Genomic DNA, 16,595 nt, shown 5'->3' on the forward strand with positions numbered 1-16,595 from the left:
CTGGGATTCCTAGTGGTCCACTAGGGGCAGAAGCAAAACCCACTTGCTCCTGCCCCTAGTGGCTACTGCAACAAAATGGCTGCAGTGACCTCTCGCAGCAACCTTGCAGTACTACCAGATTTTCAGCAGGAGTGCTATTCAGGATCTGTCTATCATATGGCATTCTACAAATAAGGTTAAAGATCAGACTCCTGGAGCTATTTGACTGTGACTGTGCCTGTATTCAGGTCCCAGCTGTCCACTAACTAGATACTGGGCAAGGCTCGTGGTCTTCAAGAAGTGGGAGACAGGATTCTTGATAATCCTCTCTCATTCAGTTTGGAGTTCCTTTCCTTTTCCTAAGGGTATTTTTAATCTGTACACCGCTCTGTTTGTCTTGGCAGCTACAGCGGTCTAGCAAATTTTTAATAAACTATAAATGCTGCTCCTCTGAGATTACTAAGAATCCATTCTACTTGGCTTCCAATAATACACTGATACAGCACCATCCATAGAGACAACCCCATAAAGCAATCACTGTAAAAGGAAGACAAAGGAAAGAAACATGGGAAAGAGGAGGATGCCCGCTTGAAAGAACTTAAACATACGTTCAGATGTGTTTTGCTGCCGATTGCTGAATTTCCTTACAGCGAGAGGAACATGCTAAATGGAGTTTAGAGATGCAGAAAGAGACTGATATTTACCCATGATCCCTGCTCTCAGCGATCCATGTGTGAGCGTAGATCAGTGGTGACAGGATCATGCTGGATAGTCTGATGCAGCATTAGCGCCAGAAGCCCAGCTCGGTTCGTCATAGCCATGCGTACATTCCGTTCCTGCTCAAACAGCTCATCCAGCTTGTACCACTGCAGAGAACACAGACATCAGAAAGGGATGCACACAAACAGATAAGTGACTTGGCAGCAGGGGATGCACTCAGAGATAAATGACTAGTCCGCTTAGGATAACACTGAATTTAAAATCTGCATACCACTCGGACGCGCTCCAGGTCCACCTCGGCTCGGCGAAGCTTCTCCCAGCAGTAGTGGCGGTTGCACTTCCGTTTGGACACGCGGCAGAACTCGCCTGTCAACTCAAAAACGTCTTTCACTAGAGGGCAGCCACAAACTTCATCCGCTGGCACCTAAAAGCAGGGGAATAAGCCATGCCGGAGTTTTATCTTGGGAAAACTGCATGACAAAGCAGCAACCGTCCACATTAGATAAGTTTCTCAGAGTGCTCATGAAAACTGAGCATTTTATAAAGGCCAGCTGATGAACAACTGATACATATAGTAGTGCATGGATGTAAACCTCCCAGGTACTAGGTAAACCTAAATGCCTAAAATTTGTGACAAAAAAAATCCAAAAACTTAAAAATAAAGAAAACTAATTTTAGCAAGACCACAATAAGCAGATTACCAACAAAAAAAGGAAGAAAAATGTTATGGAAAAAAACAGCTTCTCTAGAAGTTAAAAATATTTTTTTAATGATTCTTTTTACTAAAATTTTTATCAGAAGTATACAAGATGTTTTCAATAGCATACAATAACAATTATGTAAACAACACCATTTTGTTAAGGGAAAAACAAATAGGTATGGAATGAATTACATGACACTGTATTTATATATAATAGTACAGATGAGCTTTATATAGAAATAGCTATAGTCAGGACCTATATATCATTATTACTACAGAAATTTTCTAGAGGGTATCAAGTCTTTCGAGTTTGAGAAAAATTGTGGTTATGTAAAGAACTTGCTAATTCATATTTTCTAATGGAACATAGATAAGACCACCATCCTTCTAATGAAGAATAATTAGGTGAGTTGCTATAGCCAACATGATGTTAAATAATTTGGAATAGCATTCAAGGAATTGTAAGATGGGTTTGAGGAATGTAGCATGATAATACTGTATGTTATTTGCTTAGGGGTTTCTACTGGTATAACAGAGTTTATCTTTTCCCAAACTGTGACCAAATTAATTGAATATTAGGACGTTGAAATATAAGATGTAGATCCCCAGATGAGATGAGCTCTACACAGTATCAAAACTCCCCTCTAATACTAATATCGCTCTCCTTTGCTAGTTAAAAATATTTTTGATTGGTACCTAATATTTCTAAATATACTTCCACCCTTGCTTATAATAATTAACTGATTTTATTTATACCGTGTTTCCATTTAAACTCCATCTGAATTTTCCCTTGATTGTCTCTCCTGCATCTAAACTAGAACATTACATTTATTTCTCTTTACGAATGCTTCCATCACTCTTCCTCCCTATTCTTCTCCAATTATGGCCCCTAAGCACTTCTGGGTCTTCTACTTCTGTCTTTTCCTCCTTGAGCCTGCTAGTGAAACTTTTCCACTCCTCTCACCTTGGGGTCCCGCGAGTGCTCCGGGCACAGGACTTGCAATCGCTTGCAGTAGGTCTTACTCTGGGGATTGTAGACATCGCAGAATAACCGGGTGGCCCTATAAAAATGAAGGGCATTAAATTTATTCTATTCATAAATGTTATTATTTGCTAAAATCACAATACCATCCTAATAAGTATACTATACATAGAAACAAAAATATCTTTATACCACTAATATCCCCCATAAAAAACAATCCCACCTGTAGTCAGTGTACTTATGAATAGAGGTGCCCTGCAGGGGAGGAATGAGGTAAAATTAGCAGAGATATTGTGAGACTCTCAGTCTCAGGAATAGCAGAATGCCCTGCAGCATAGAACTGATATGCACTGGCAGTGCTTTATAAGGGGAATCTCAGTCCTGGAATATCAGAGTACTCTGTAGGACAGGAGAGATATGCATTTAATCCTGTACTTACCCTTCAATTCTGGTTGGGTACATAGATCCAAAGGACGTCTGGCTCTCGTACTAAAGAAACAGAAAAAAAAATGTAACACATTAAAGCCATATTAAACTACTAGTTTTGCTAAAACATTCATCCCAGTGAGGCTGCTAATCTTCTCCAAACTAAGAGATAATTTAAATCCATAGGAAATTTGCCCCCTTGGATTAAATGAAATGTATTGAATAGCCTCATTCACTAAGTATGAAAATAACTAGGGAAAAGTCTAGATTATCCCATGCATGCTTGCCACACCTGCTAATTTGTGGCAACCTTGATTTTGTGCTGGTTTAGACTAGGGCTTTTTTTTCATGGGGTACTGGCACCTTTTCCATTGCTTGCTAAAATTGACCCATGGTCCCCAATTATTAATGAAAGAGCCCAGGCTCTGCATACCCAAGTCTGCCTTTTCACAGATTCTGTGGCTGTTTGCAGGGGGTCTGGCTATTGAGGGGTACATCCCAGTTCACTCTGCCCCTGACATTTGAGTACCAACATCTTTTTTGCTCATACCTGTAGGTAGCAATTTATAGAATTGCCTCCTTGATTGCACAAAAGTACACTATTGAATTCAATATGTTGAAAAACGTGATGATCTAGCTAAATAAGGAATTCTATATAGTGTCCTAGCTGAAGGAAGACATAAAAATCCTTATTTGTCAAATTTGGGGAATCCTTCAGGTTTTGAAAAGTGTGTGTATATTATTCCAAAGCCGGGGGGGGGGGGGTATAAGTCCCATTAATTTGGAAGCAGGCTAATGGCTTTCAAAAAAACAACGGTATCCAGGTCATACAGCGATCTTAGATCCTTACCTTCTCCAAAGCTTTGAATATAAACAGCCAGTAGACCCAATTGAAAGCCTTTTCAGTGTCAACTGCAAAAACCAACGCCGACAGCCCTGCTCATTCAACTTGCCATAAAACGTGTAACACTCACTGAATATTAACAAAGGTCTGTTGGCCCTACACAAACCCTGCCTGATCATCCTTCACTAGGGGAGGACTCTGCCAACACTTTGCCGACATTTTTGTGAACATTTTATAATCTATACCCAACAAGAGGGGTCTGTAGTATCTACAATTTGTGGACTCCTGCCCCAGCTTATGGAGGACTGTGACTCCTAATAACCGCCATCTTTGTGGCAGGTCAGTGTCCTTATCCAATGAATTAAATAGCAAGGTGTAATGGAAGATTTAAAGGATTGTTTTTCAACCCTGCTTTGATCAATAATGAACCCTGAAATCTTCTGTCTTTGACCGAAAGTAACTTTTCTTGTAAAATAGATAAGACACAGTTCTAATTAATTTGGTATGTGAAGGAGGGTGGTACTTGCTTTCAGAGTTCAGCCTGGCCACCTGGACTTGGAAAGCATGTGACCACGTTCCCACAGTATGGCTTGTTTACCTAGACAGAGAAGCATTCTGTAATTTTCCTTAGCTCTGAACATGAGTTCTGAGCCTAACAAATAGGGGAGTTTCTTTCCGTGAAATCGGGAGCTCATCTGTGAGTAACGTACGTACTGCGCAGAGGACTTGTTCCTGGTCTAAAAAGCTCCTGGCTTTCGCTGTAACGGGCCCCCCCAGCTGATGATAAGAGCCTGGATGATGTAAGGACCAGTGATGATTGTATGTATAGTGTATTATTGCTTCTTTTCCTGGTCTAAGAACTCTTAGCATTGCTTAGATGTAGAGACCAGTGATGTAATGATTGTTTATATAGCTAATCATTGTGTGTATATAGCTAACCATTGTATATATCTTAATCATTGTAGATTTTAGCACCTCTAATAAAGGTTTCATTTATCTAATACAAATCCAAAAGAATCCACGGTAATTATTGAGTAGTCTGTGCCAGTGAGACAGGCTGTAAATCCATAGCAGTACATCTTGGCGACGAGGATGGGATTCGTACAAAGAATGACACCTTTTTAAGAGGAATGCAGGGGAGAGTTGAATTACAAGGCTGGAATGAGGCACTATATGTTATTATAGCCACTGAATGGTCATAATGGGAGAAATAGGATTCCGGTTTAAAGGAATCATTGCCTTTTGCTGTAAGTTTGCTGCAGGCAAAAATGTTTAAAACAGAAAGGGAGAAGGAATGAGTTTATCTTGTTGGGCAGACTGGATGGACCGTACAGTCTTTATCTGCCATCATTTACTATGTTACTATGTAACAGTAAATACTGTTACATAGTAACATAGTAAATGACGGCAGATAAAGACCTGTACGGTCCATCCAGTCTGCCCAACAAGATAAACTGTTTATCCCATCTCTAACGGGTTTTCCTGAAAACCCGTTAGAGACGGGATAAACAGCATAGGAAAAGTACAGAATTGGAATGATGTGTGATTTACAGTTAAAATGAGATGCTTGCCAGAATACTTTACTAAATGATAACTAAGCATGCCGTTGTAAGGGTGACGCAGTTGGAATGATGTGTGATTTACGCAGTGAAAATGATAACTGAGCGTGCCGTTGTAAGTGTGACGCAGTATAAATATAAGAAATGGAGAAGGGAAAATTAACAAAAAAGAAAGTACATTTATATCATGATTTTACAATTATGTTTAGACTAATTTGGAGTCATTAATTGCACATATAAAGGGATAGGAGATAAATCTTATAAGATACAAGGACCGTCTCAGGCAGGGAAACTTTTAAACTTTTAGGCATAGGAATGTGTTAATTGCAAGCAGCACATAAGTAAAATGCTGGCACCGGATAATCAGGAAAAAATATGACCTTGCGTGAAGGGAGAAGAGCAACAGTTTTTTTTTTTTTTAACAGGCTTTTGAGCAGACAACACAGATTGCTTTGGATCTGTGGCCAGTACAACTAGAAGTAGAATTAAGTGTCTCAGGGAAATAAATTATGCTAATTAGAGCCTTTGGCAAAATCAAAGGAATCGGGCAACACTGGGGTTCTAGAGCCGTAGGTTTTTTAGAAGTAAAAAAGAAATATATTCCTTTTGAGAAACAGCATGTTATTGGGCTCTGGTGGATACCGGGCAGTTAACTATAGGACATGTTGTTGTCCTGAGACCTGAAATACCAGTATAATTAAATGGAAGTGGTATATTCAGGAAAGAACAAAATCAGGGATTGGGGGAATTCCCTCACTGCATGAAAAGGTGGCAGCCCTTACAGAAACAGGACAAACTGGGCTAGAACCCCTGGAAAGGGTGGAGAACCCAGTCAGGTGGGGAAAAGCCTATGATGAATTAACTAATGAGGAGCAGCAACATGCGTGGTTTACAGATGGTTCTGTTAAGTATGCTGGAGGAAAGAATGTGGAATACAGAGTTATATGCTGCCTATATGGCTTTCAAAACTGAGAATTTAGGGCAATGTCATACATATATATATCAACTCATGATCTGTGGCAAATGGATTAGCCATGTGGCTACCTACTTGGTATAAAAACTGGAAAATTAATATCAAGGATTTGTGGGGCAGAGAATTGTGGCAAGATATTTGGAATTGTGTAAAATACTAATGTTATTGTTTTTTATGTAAATGCTCATTGCAAGGGAGATACTCTAGAACGTCTCTACAGCGCAGTGGCTGATGAAGAGCCAGATAATTGCTCAGGTTTGACGAAATGGGAGCAACAAAAATGTGAACATCTGGGAAGAAAGGCCACATACAGGTGGGCAACAGATCGTGGTATTAGTTTAATTATGGATGTTATTAAAATTGTTATTGTTGAATGTCTGGTTTGTTAATGCCAGACTAGGTGATCTGTTCCCCACATGTCTAAGGGGTAATTAAAAAGGGGAAAATTACCTGAACAAATTTTGTAGATGGATTATATAGGACCTTTACCCAATTTGCAAGGATGTAAATATGTGTGCACAGCAGTAGATAATCCTAGATATGTAATTGCACATCCTTGCAGGCAACACTACCAACATTTTAGAATTGATAATGGTTCCCATTTTGAAGGCTAATTAGTATAACAATATGCCTTAAGTCATAAGATAAGCCTGTCCTGAACCTCCAATCTGGGCAAGAAGAATGGACTTATGTCCCAGCAAATAAGTGTTATCTTAGAAAATAACTGATCTGTTTATATGCTTTATTCATAGATCTTTCTAAGAATTAGTGTAATCCTTCTTCTTATGGTGTCTTTGAGTATGGCTATTACCCCCGGTGGACATTTATGACTTAACAGCCGAGAGTCAGGTCAAGCTGATTGGGAAATCAAGGAATCATAGTGAACTCTGACAACAAGATAATTACACAAGTTCAGCTAACTAGATGTGTCCTGTGGCAGCTGTCAACAACACTCAAATATGGAAAGAAGTCCTGTCACACGAATGAGTTTAATATGACTTGTACAAGTCAGAGACAGACAATACAGCATCATTGACCCAAAAATGTGGACACTGTTGATATTTACACCACCAATGTGTTATTAGCAAATGTTTATTTTCTTCTTGTGTGAACACTACACCTATGAAGGCCTGTGTAAAAACTGTAGTACCCTTAATTGCCTTAACTGTAGAGTAAAATGAACTTTCTCAGGGCACAGACCATAGAAATCTGCCCAGCTCCCGTTTTGTTTCCCAATTACTGGTGTTGCCACCCAATCTCTGCTAAGATTCCATGGAATCATTCCTTCTAAACAGGATTCCTTTGTGTTTATCCCACGCATGTTTGAATTCCACTACAGTTTTCATCTACACCACCTCCCGCGGGAGGGCATTCCATGTATCTACCACTCTCTCCGTGAAAAAATACTTCCTGACATTAGTCCTGAGTCTGCCCCCCTTCAACCTCAATTCATGTCCTCTAGTTCTACCGCCTTCCCGTCTCCGGAAAAGGTTTATTTGCGGATTAATACCTTTCAAATATTTGAACGTCTGTATCATGTCACCCCTGTTTCTCCTTTCCTCCAAGGTATGTACGTTCAGGTCAGCAAGTCTCTCCTCGTACGGTTTGCAACGAAAATCCTATACCATTTTTGTAGCTTTTCTTTGCACCGCTTCCAGTCTTTTTACATCTTTAGCAAGATACGGCCTACAAAACTGAACACAATACTCCAAGTGGGGCCTCACCAACGACTTGTAGAGGGGCATCAACACCTAGTGGTAGGATGCAAAGTATCTCCCTTCTCTATGTTGCCTTAATAGAGCATCAATTTTTTCAAAGAAAGGCCCTTGCTCTGAATTTGCCACGTGTAGATTAAGCAATATAAAGAGTTGAGTCACTAAACAGCATTCTTCCTTGTTTTTTACTGCCTCTTGAACCAGAACTGGCAGCGAGTTCACTATTAAAATTAATCACCCCATTTATGGGAATCCGAGGCCAAAAATATATGTGGACATTTTTGTTTTAGAAAAAAAGTGATTGTGAGCCACCAATAGATGAATCTCTTGCATGAACTCCATTTGTTGTTTGCAAGCACTCTGCTTCCTTGAAATATATGGTTCTGTGGGATATTCTGCTCAGTGTGCTGCCGCAGCTAGGAAAGCAAATAGAATGTTGGGTATTATTAGGAAAGGTATGGAAAACAGGTGTGAGGATGTTATAATGCCGTTGTATTGCTCCATGGTGCGACCGCACCTTGAGTATTGTGTTCAATTCTGGTCGCCGCATCTCAAGAAAGATATAGTAGAATTGGAAAAGGTGCAGCGAAGGGCAACTAAAATGATAGCGGGGATGGGACAACTTCCCTATGAAGAAAGACTAAGGAGGCTAGGGCTATTCAGCTTGGAGAAGAGACGGCTGAGGGGAGACATGATAGAGGTATATAAAATAATGAGTGGAGTGGAACAGGTGGATGTGAAGCGTCTGTTCACGCTTTCCAAAAATACTAGGACTAGGGGGCATGCGATTAAACTACAGTGTAGTAAATTTAAAACAAAATCGGAGAAACATTTTCTTCACCCAACGTGTAATTAAACTCTGGAATTCATTGCCGGAAAATGTGGTGAAGGCGGTTAGCTTAGCAGAGTTTAAAAAGGGGTTGGACGGTTTCCTAAAGGACAAGTCCATAAACCGCTACTAAACGGACTTGGAAAAATCCAAAATCCCAGGAATAACATGTATAGAATGTTTGTACGTTTGGGAAGCTTGCCAGGTGCCCTTGGCCTGGATTGGCCACTGTCGTGGACAAGATGCTGGGCTCGATGGACCCTTGGTCTTTTCCCAGTATGGCATTACTTATGTACTTATGTACTTATATTCATAGTGACCAATTAAGAGTGTGAGTCATTCTAAAGAATAAGCTTTAGATCCTATCACTAATAAGCTCTCGCTTATTATCTTGGTCCCCCAGTGATCTTCCCTGCTAATCCCTCACTCTTTTCCCTCCCTGATGCTCACCCTCCCCTTCCCAGCCCCATCCCTCTGACAACTCCCCCCCCCCCCCACTCTGGCCAGTGTAAATAAAGAAAGTACGTCACCTCCTCCAACAACCCTATCCACCCCTCCTCAGTGTAAAAGCCTATGAAGCATATTTTCAAAGCACTTAGCCTTCCAAAGAAACCTATGGAACTTTGGAAGGCTAAGTGCTTTCCATATCATCATGCTGATCAATCCATAGACTGGTGGGTTGTGTCCATCTACCAGCAGGTGGAGATAGAGAGCAATCCTTTTGCCTCCCTATATGTGGTCATGTGCTGCCGGAAACTCCTCAGTATGTTCTCTATCTCAGCAGGTGGTGGTCACACACAGCAGCAGCTCTGGCTAGGTCTCCAGGCCTAATTCTTAGGTTTTGTTGAGTACCTAGGGTTGAGGGCTCTTCTTGAGCAAGTGCAAACCTGGTGGTGCCAGGTCCCTCCTTTTCTCCCCCCCTCCCGCTGGCTCCGTTAAAAAAAAAAAATTTTGGACGTCCTTTAAGGGCGTTTATTTCAACGTTTATTTCAACGTTTATATCAGCGTTTATTGCAGCTGCTCACTGGGACACCAGTTCGTTACAGCGAGGAGCAGGTAATTTTTACCTTTTGTAGCGGGCAGGGGATTCCCCGATTGGTCTCCACGTGGCTTATGGCGTCGGAGGGCGAGGGCGCAAAGAATCGCTCCCCGGACCGCGTGTGCGCTTCTAGCGGGGGTTTCAAAGCCTGAATCGCCCTTTTTGGGCGTCAGTTTGGAGTCCGGTCAGTGTCCCGGTTCTTCCTCTGGTGCGGCGGTTTTTCCCGCCATAAGCGCCCATCCCCCGCTGCTCGCCCCCTCCATTTTGGCCGGCCACTCTGCTCAGACTGCTTCTTCTTGGGCCGCCCTCGAGGTGGGAGACGTTAATGCTATGGTTGCCCTTGATTCGGGCGACAGCAAGAAAGCGGCCAAAGTTAAGCGCCGTTCTTCCTGCGCGGCTCCTCGGAGTTTCGCGCCGGACGCCATTTTGGATGCGCATGTTCCTCCCCCGCTCTTGCGAGCGCCGGTTGAGGGTGCATCTAGGGCCGTGGCCCAGGCTGCAGAAGTGCACAGTCTGGGGGGTTTCTCCCCTGAGTTCATTTTGCTGCTGCATCGGGCTTTCCTTATGCAAAACGCTGCCCTTGCTCCCCTGTCTGATAAAGGGGTTGAGGCCTCCAGAAGCAAACGCCCTCGGGTGGATTTCCAGGCCCTAGAGGACTCTGTCTCCTCTGATGTAGATGAGGGCAGCGTATCTGAGTTCTCCCAACGGTCCTTTGGGGATTTCCTTGGAGGAGACGGATTCCCGCTCGGATGGAGCGGATGACCCCTCTGCAGCGCGGATCTTTCGCTCAGAGGATTTGCCCAACCTGTTAGTGCAGGCCATGAGCATTTTGAAGATTTCCTCTCTGGAGGACGTCTCTCCCTCAGCCTCTGCTGGCTCTGCCATTATGCTGGGGACGAAGCGCCTGCCTAGAACCTTGATTTCGGCTCAATGGGATTTCCCAGAAGCGAGCCTTAAAGTGGCTAGGGCTATGTTCTGCCTCTATCCTCTGCCGGAAGGCGAACAGGAGGCCTTTCTTTGGCCTACAGTGGATTCCTTAATCACTGCGGTGACTAAGAAAACGGCGTTGCCGGTGGAAGGTGGCACGGCCCTAAAGGACGCCCAAGACAGAAGATTGGAGGCGGCTTTAAAGTCGTCCTTCGAGGCGGCTGCTTTAAGTTTGAAGGCCTCAGTTTGCGGCTCCTATGTGGCAAGGGCGTGCCTGACGATTGTGCAGCGGGCTTCCCCCTCGGATCCTTCCTTGAGGGCTGATTTGCCAGCCCTGGAATCGGGCTTGGCCTACTTGGCAGACTTGCTGTATGATGTCTTGAGAGCCTCGGCTAAAGGTATGGCTCAGACAGTCTCTGCTCGGCGCTGGCTTTGGCTGAAGCATTGGTCTGCTGACCACGCATCTAAGTCTCGCCTGGCTAAGTTGCCTTTTAAAGGCAAGTTGCTCTTTGGGGTCGAGCTGGACAAGATTGTGACCGATATCGGCACGTCCAAGGGCAAGAGGTTACCGGAGGTCAGGGCTCGAGCCAGTGGTGCCCGCCCCGGTTCCTCCAAAGGACGGTTTCAGGAAGCCCGTCGGTATCGCCCGGGCAAGTCGGGCTCCTCTGCCCCCTCTTCCTTCAAGAGGAACTTCTCCCCCAAGCAGCATTCCTTTCGCAGAGACTGCCGTCCCGGAGGTGCGTCCTCCGGTCCTCCCCCAGGGTCTCGTACCCAATGACGGGGCCCTGGTCCATGGCCCAGAGCAGATTGGAGGATGCCTATCCTCGTTTCTGGGCGAGTGGACCAGGGTAACTTCAGACTCTTGGGTGCTGGAAGTCATCAGAGACGGCTACAAGTTAGAGTTCTGCCGACCCTTAAGAGACGGGTTTGTGCACTCTCCCTGCAAGTCTCCGGTCAAAGCTGTGACAGTGCAGCAGTCTTTGGACAATCTGATCCGCCTGGGTGCGGTCGTTCCGGTGCCAGAAGATCAGCTTGGCCACGGACGTTACTCCATTTACTTTGTGGTACCAAAGAAAGGAGGTTCTGTGCGGCCTATCCTCGACCTCAAAGGGGTCAATCGGGCCTTGAAAGTTCGACACTTCCGAATGGAGACTCTCCGCTCTGTTATAGCGGCAGTGAAAGCAGGGGAGTTCCTGGCATCCTTGGACATCAAGGAAGCTTACTTGTATATTCCCATCTGGCCTCCTCATCAACGCTTTCTGCGTTTTGCAGTCATGGGCCGACACTTCCAATTCAGGGCCCTCCCGTTCGGGTTGGCTACTGCTCCACGGACCATCCACGGTCATCGCAGCCTTCCTACGAAAGGAAGGAGTACAAGTCCATCCTATCTGGACGGCTGGTTGATCCGAGCTCCCTCTTATGCAGAGTGCGGCAGAGCTGTAGACCGGGTGATTGCTCTTTTGAGCTCCCTGGGGTGGATCATCAACTGGGAGAAAAGCCAGCTGCGCCCGACTCAGTCCCTGGAGTATCTGGGAGTTCGTTTTGACACCCAAGTGGGCAGAGTGTTCCTGCCAATCGGATTGTCAAGCTTCAGGCTCAGGTGGACCAGTTCCTAGTAGCCTCTCCTCTTCGGGCTTGGGACTATGTGCAGCTGTTGGGCTCTATGACGGCCACGATGGAAGTAATGCCCTGGGCCAGGGCCCATATGAGACCTCTACAGCTCTCTCCGCTGCAGCGATGGACTCCAGTGGCTGGTGGCTGAGGACAGACAAGCTGTCCGCAGGAATGCCTCTTTTGACCCCGGAATGGGTTGTCGTCACGACGGACGCCTCTTTGACGGGCTGGGGAGCCCACTGCTTGGGAAGGACAGCGCAGGGGCTCTGGTCTCCTGCAGAGGCAAAGTGGTCTATCAACCTCCTGGAACTCAGAGCCATTCGGTTGGCGCTTTTGGAGTTTCTCCCAGTACTGGCGGTGAAGCCAGTACGGGTCCTGTCGGACAATGCCACGGCTGTGGCCTATGTCAATCGCCAGGGAGGTACCAAGAGCGCCCCTCTAGCCAAGGAGGCCATGAAGCTATGCCAGTGGGCGGAAGCGAACCTGGAACAGCTGTCGGCAGCCCACATTGCGGGAGTCATGAATGTCAAGGCGGACTTTCTCAGTCGCCATACCTTGGATCCCGGAGAGTGGCAGCTATCGGCTCAAGCGTTTTTGGACATCACAAAGAGCTGGGGCCAGCCGAGCTTAGATCTGTTGGCGTCATCGGCCAATTGCCGCGCTTTTTCAGCAGAGGACGGGACCCTCGCTCTCTGGGAGTAGATGCTCTTCTCCAACGGTGGCCGACACAGGAGCTTCTCTATGTGTTCCTGCCCTGGCCCATGTTGGGCAGGGTGCTAGACCGGGTGGCAAAGCATCTGGGTCGGATAATCCTGGTGGGTCCGGACTGGCCCAGACGTCCCTGGTGTGCGGACTTGATCAGGCTCTCGGTGGACGGCCCTCTGCGGCTGCCAGCGGTGCGGGGCCTGTTGCACCAGGGTCCCGTGGTGATGGAGGATCCCTCCCCTTTGGTCTTACGGCCTGGCTATTAAGCGGCAGCGTCTGAGGAAGAAGGGCTTCTCAGACAAGGTCATCGCTACTATGCTGAGAGCGAGGAAGTGCTCTACTTCTACTGCTTACGCCAGGGTTTGGCGTACCTTTGCATCGTGGTGTGAGGCAGGCTCTCTTTCTCCCTTCACTGCTCCAATTTCTTCAGTGTTGGCGTTCCTGCAAGTAGGTCTGGAGAAAGGCCTGTCGCTCAGTTCCCTTAAAGTCCAGGTAGCGGCTCTGGCTTGCTTCAGGGGTCACCTGAAGGGTGCTTCCCTGGCCTCGCAGCCAGATGTGGTGCGCTTTCTCAAGGGAGTTAATCACCTACGCCCTCCTCTGCACTTGGTGGTGCCTGCATGGAATCTCAATCTAGTGCTAAGAGCCTTGCAGAAGCCGCCTTTTGAACCCTTGTCGAGGGCATCTCTGACAGACCTGATGTTGAAAGCAGTCTTTTTGGTGGCTATCACTTCAGCCGGACGAGTTTCTGAGCTCCAGGCACTATCATGTCGGGAACCCTTCCTGCAGTTCACTGAGGCAGGAGTGTCTATTCGCACGGTGCCTTCCTTCCTGCCCAAGATTGTTTCTCGTTTCCATGTGAATCAGCAGCTCTGCCTACCCTCCTTTCGTAGAGAGGTCTACCCAGAGGAGTACTCTGCTCTCAAATATCTAGATGTGAGACGAGTCATCATCAGATACTTGGAAGTGACCAATGATTTCCGGAAGTCGGATCATCTGTTTGTGCTGTTCGCAGGTCCTCGTAAGGGTCTGCAGGCATCCAAGTCTACAGTGGCACGATGGGTCAAGGAAGCCATTGCAGCGGCTTATGTGGCCGTGGGGAAGATGCCGCCTATCCAGCTGAAGGCTCACTCCACTAGGGCACAGGCGGCCTCGATGGCAGAGGCCGGGTCCGTCTCCTTGGAGGAGATTTGTAAGGCGGCAACTTGACCATCGGCTCATACCTTCTCTCATCATTACCGCTTGACTGTGGCTGCTCGGGCGGAGGCCCGGTTTGGAGCTTCAGTGTTGCGGTCAGGGATTTCTATGTCCCGCCCTGGGTGAGTACTGCTTCGGTACATCCCACCAGTCTATGGATTGATCAGCATGATGATATGGAAGGTAAAATTATGTATCATACCTGATAATTTTCTTTCCATTAATCATAGCTGATCAATCTATAGCCCCTCCCAGATATCTGTACTGTTTATATTCTGGTTGCATTTCAGGTTCAAGTTTAGTCTTCAGTTCCTGTTCAGGAGGATCTTCGTGTTCAAGTTTTTTTCAATTGAATTCTTCTGGAGTTGAGACGATTTTATGTTACATGAGCTGCTGCATTCCTCTCCCCTCCGTTTTACGGGGCTGGATTGAAAACTAAATTCTGCCGGTGCTCCCTCCCGCTTCGTGCGGCAGTAGAGTAGCATTATATCCCTCCCGCTTCGGCGGTGTTAGGGTCAGCCAGCTCCTCCCGCGGTTGCGGTCGCAGGATAAGCCAGATCCCACCGCATCAGCGGGTGTGGTGTCCCTCCCCCGCTCCGTGGGGATGAGCTGGACGGATTCCCCTCCCCCACTTGTGTGGGGATGAGCTGGGTTGATTCCCCTTCCCCGTTTCGGCGGTGGTGAGCTGGGCAGAGTGTCCCTTTGTGGGTGTAATTCTCTAAGTGCTGAGTCCTGCGGATGGAGCTTTGATATCGACATACTGAGGAGTTTCCGGCAGCACATGACCACATATAGAGAGCAATCCTTTTGCCTCCCTATCTCCACCTGCTGGTAGATGGACACAACCCACCAGTCTATGGATTGATCAGCTATGATTAATGGAAAGAAAATTATCAGGTATGATACATAATTTTACCTTGAAAATGAGCCCCTATGTGTCCCAAGTTTTTGCCTGAAAACACCTAAATAAAAATCCACCCTCTTTCCTCCAGTACTTCCTGGTAAATAACTTCCTCCAACTGAAGTCTCTTATGTGGGGAATGAATGCTGAATAAATCGCATCTCATTTCACTGTTCTGCTGCTATTGTGAGCTACTGTCTGAGCCATGATGTTGTACTCTGTTTGCCCCCGTCCACTCTGCCATCACAGTCACTCTTCTCTGGCTCTGCGAGCTTGACCACAATGCTCCCACCTTTAAAAGCCATGCCTCCACCAAGGCCCGTCCTCTTTAGTTCATTTCTTATAAGCTTTCCCCTTCCTGGGTAAATGCCAAGTCAAACGGATGAAGCCAGCTGTAGCATTCGCTTGGCGCAACTGAACTGTAAAATCCCTCTCAAGTCTCTATGCTTTTTCAGTATGTGGGGAGAAAACATCAGCACAAATTTCAATGCAATGGGTTTCCCAAATAACCTTGTCCGTAGGATGTGCTTTTTTCACCATTTGCTCTTTGAACTGGTAGTTAATTATGAAAACTAATGGCAAATTAGTTTGTGGGGTCATCAAGGATCAGTGAACTCTCTCAATATGCTGGCAAGTTCTGCTATCAGTATCATGTCCCAGCAAACTCTGCACACATTTCCATAACACATCTGGGGAGTTAGCATACTCCAGTGTGTCTGGTACACCGCGAATGCGCAGAGTACATCATCTGCTCCAGTTTTCTAAGTCCTCGATCTTGTCTAACATCTCTCCTTGTTGCGCCTAGAGATCACTGTATTTATTTTACAGAGACTCCATTGTTTCTGCTTGCTCCTCTAATTTGTACCTAAGGTCCACTATATCAGAGCACAAGTCTATTGCCACTGTAATTATCTCTCTGAGCACACTATGGCAGCACTACCCCACCCACAACATACCTTAGCATAGCAGCGCTCCATGTGACGCAGCGCCACCTTAGGATTGATGGGATGGCCACAGGATACACAGAAAATCTGGAAGTCTGTGTCATCGCTGTCTCCTTCACTGGTCTGCAAGAGGTGAGGCAGGGTGGGGGCACAAGAATTGAGAAACCAAGATATTAGAACTCCATACACATAAGCAACAAATATTTATGGCTTATGAAATTTTGTGATATGTTATGCTTTATTATTTTTTTTTGGGGGGGGGTGGAGGGGGGATTGCTTTTGTATTATACCTTTTTACCCACAGCCAAAAGCTATAGATATTTGTGACTCAGTTTTCATGCCTCTCTGGCTTACAACCCTAGAAACAAAACAGCAATGGCAGGGCCCCACTATAAGCTAACATTTTGTTGACATTACAAAGGCGTAAGACATCAAACACAAGAACTATTGCTAGGAGATTGCTTATCTTTGTTTTTAAACAAAAAAGTCCTTTAATTAGCTTTTAACAATAGGATTCTGATTACTACTATGCTGAAAGTCCTCA

General features: G+C 45.8%; 1 protein-coding gene across 3 annotated transcripts in view; it reads right to left on the reverse strand.

The window, feature by feature from the left end:
* Nucleotides 1-16,595, reverse strand: part of CXXC1 (CXXC finger protein 1) — a 79,993-nt gene that overhangs the window by 28,929 nt on the left and 34,469 nt on the right. For all 3 annotated transcript variants that reach the window (XM_030193915.1, XM_030193913.1, XM_030193912.1), the window contains 5 exons: nt 16,064-16,174; nt 2,821-2,870; nt 2,364-2,460; nt 971-1,123; nt 684-845 (listed from right to left, as the gene is read on the reverse strand). In XM_030193915.1, the coding sequence (XP_030049775.1) occupies nt 699-845; nt 971-1,123; nt 2,364-2,460; nt 2,821-2,870; nt 16,064-16,174 (558 nt within the window). In that variant the 3' untranslated portion in view covers nt 684-698. The remainder of the gene's footprint in view (nt 1-683; nt 846-970; nt 1,124-2,363; nt 2,461-2,820; nt 2,871-16,063; nt 16,175-16,595) is intronic.

Source organism: Microcaecilia unicolor, chromosome 2, assembly GCF_901765095.1.
Source record: "Microcaecilia unicolor chromosome 2, aMicUni1.1, whole genome shotgun sequence".
NCBI lineage: Eukaryota > Metazoa > Chordata > Amphibia > Gymnophiona > Siphonopidae > Microcaecilia > Microcaecilia unicolor.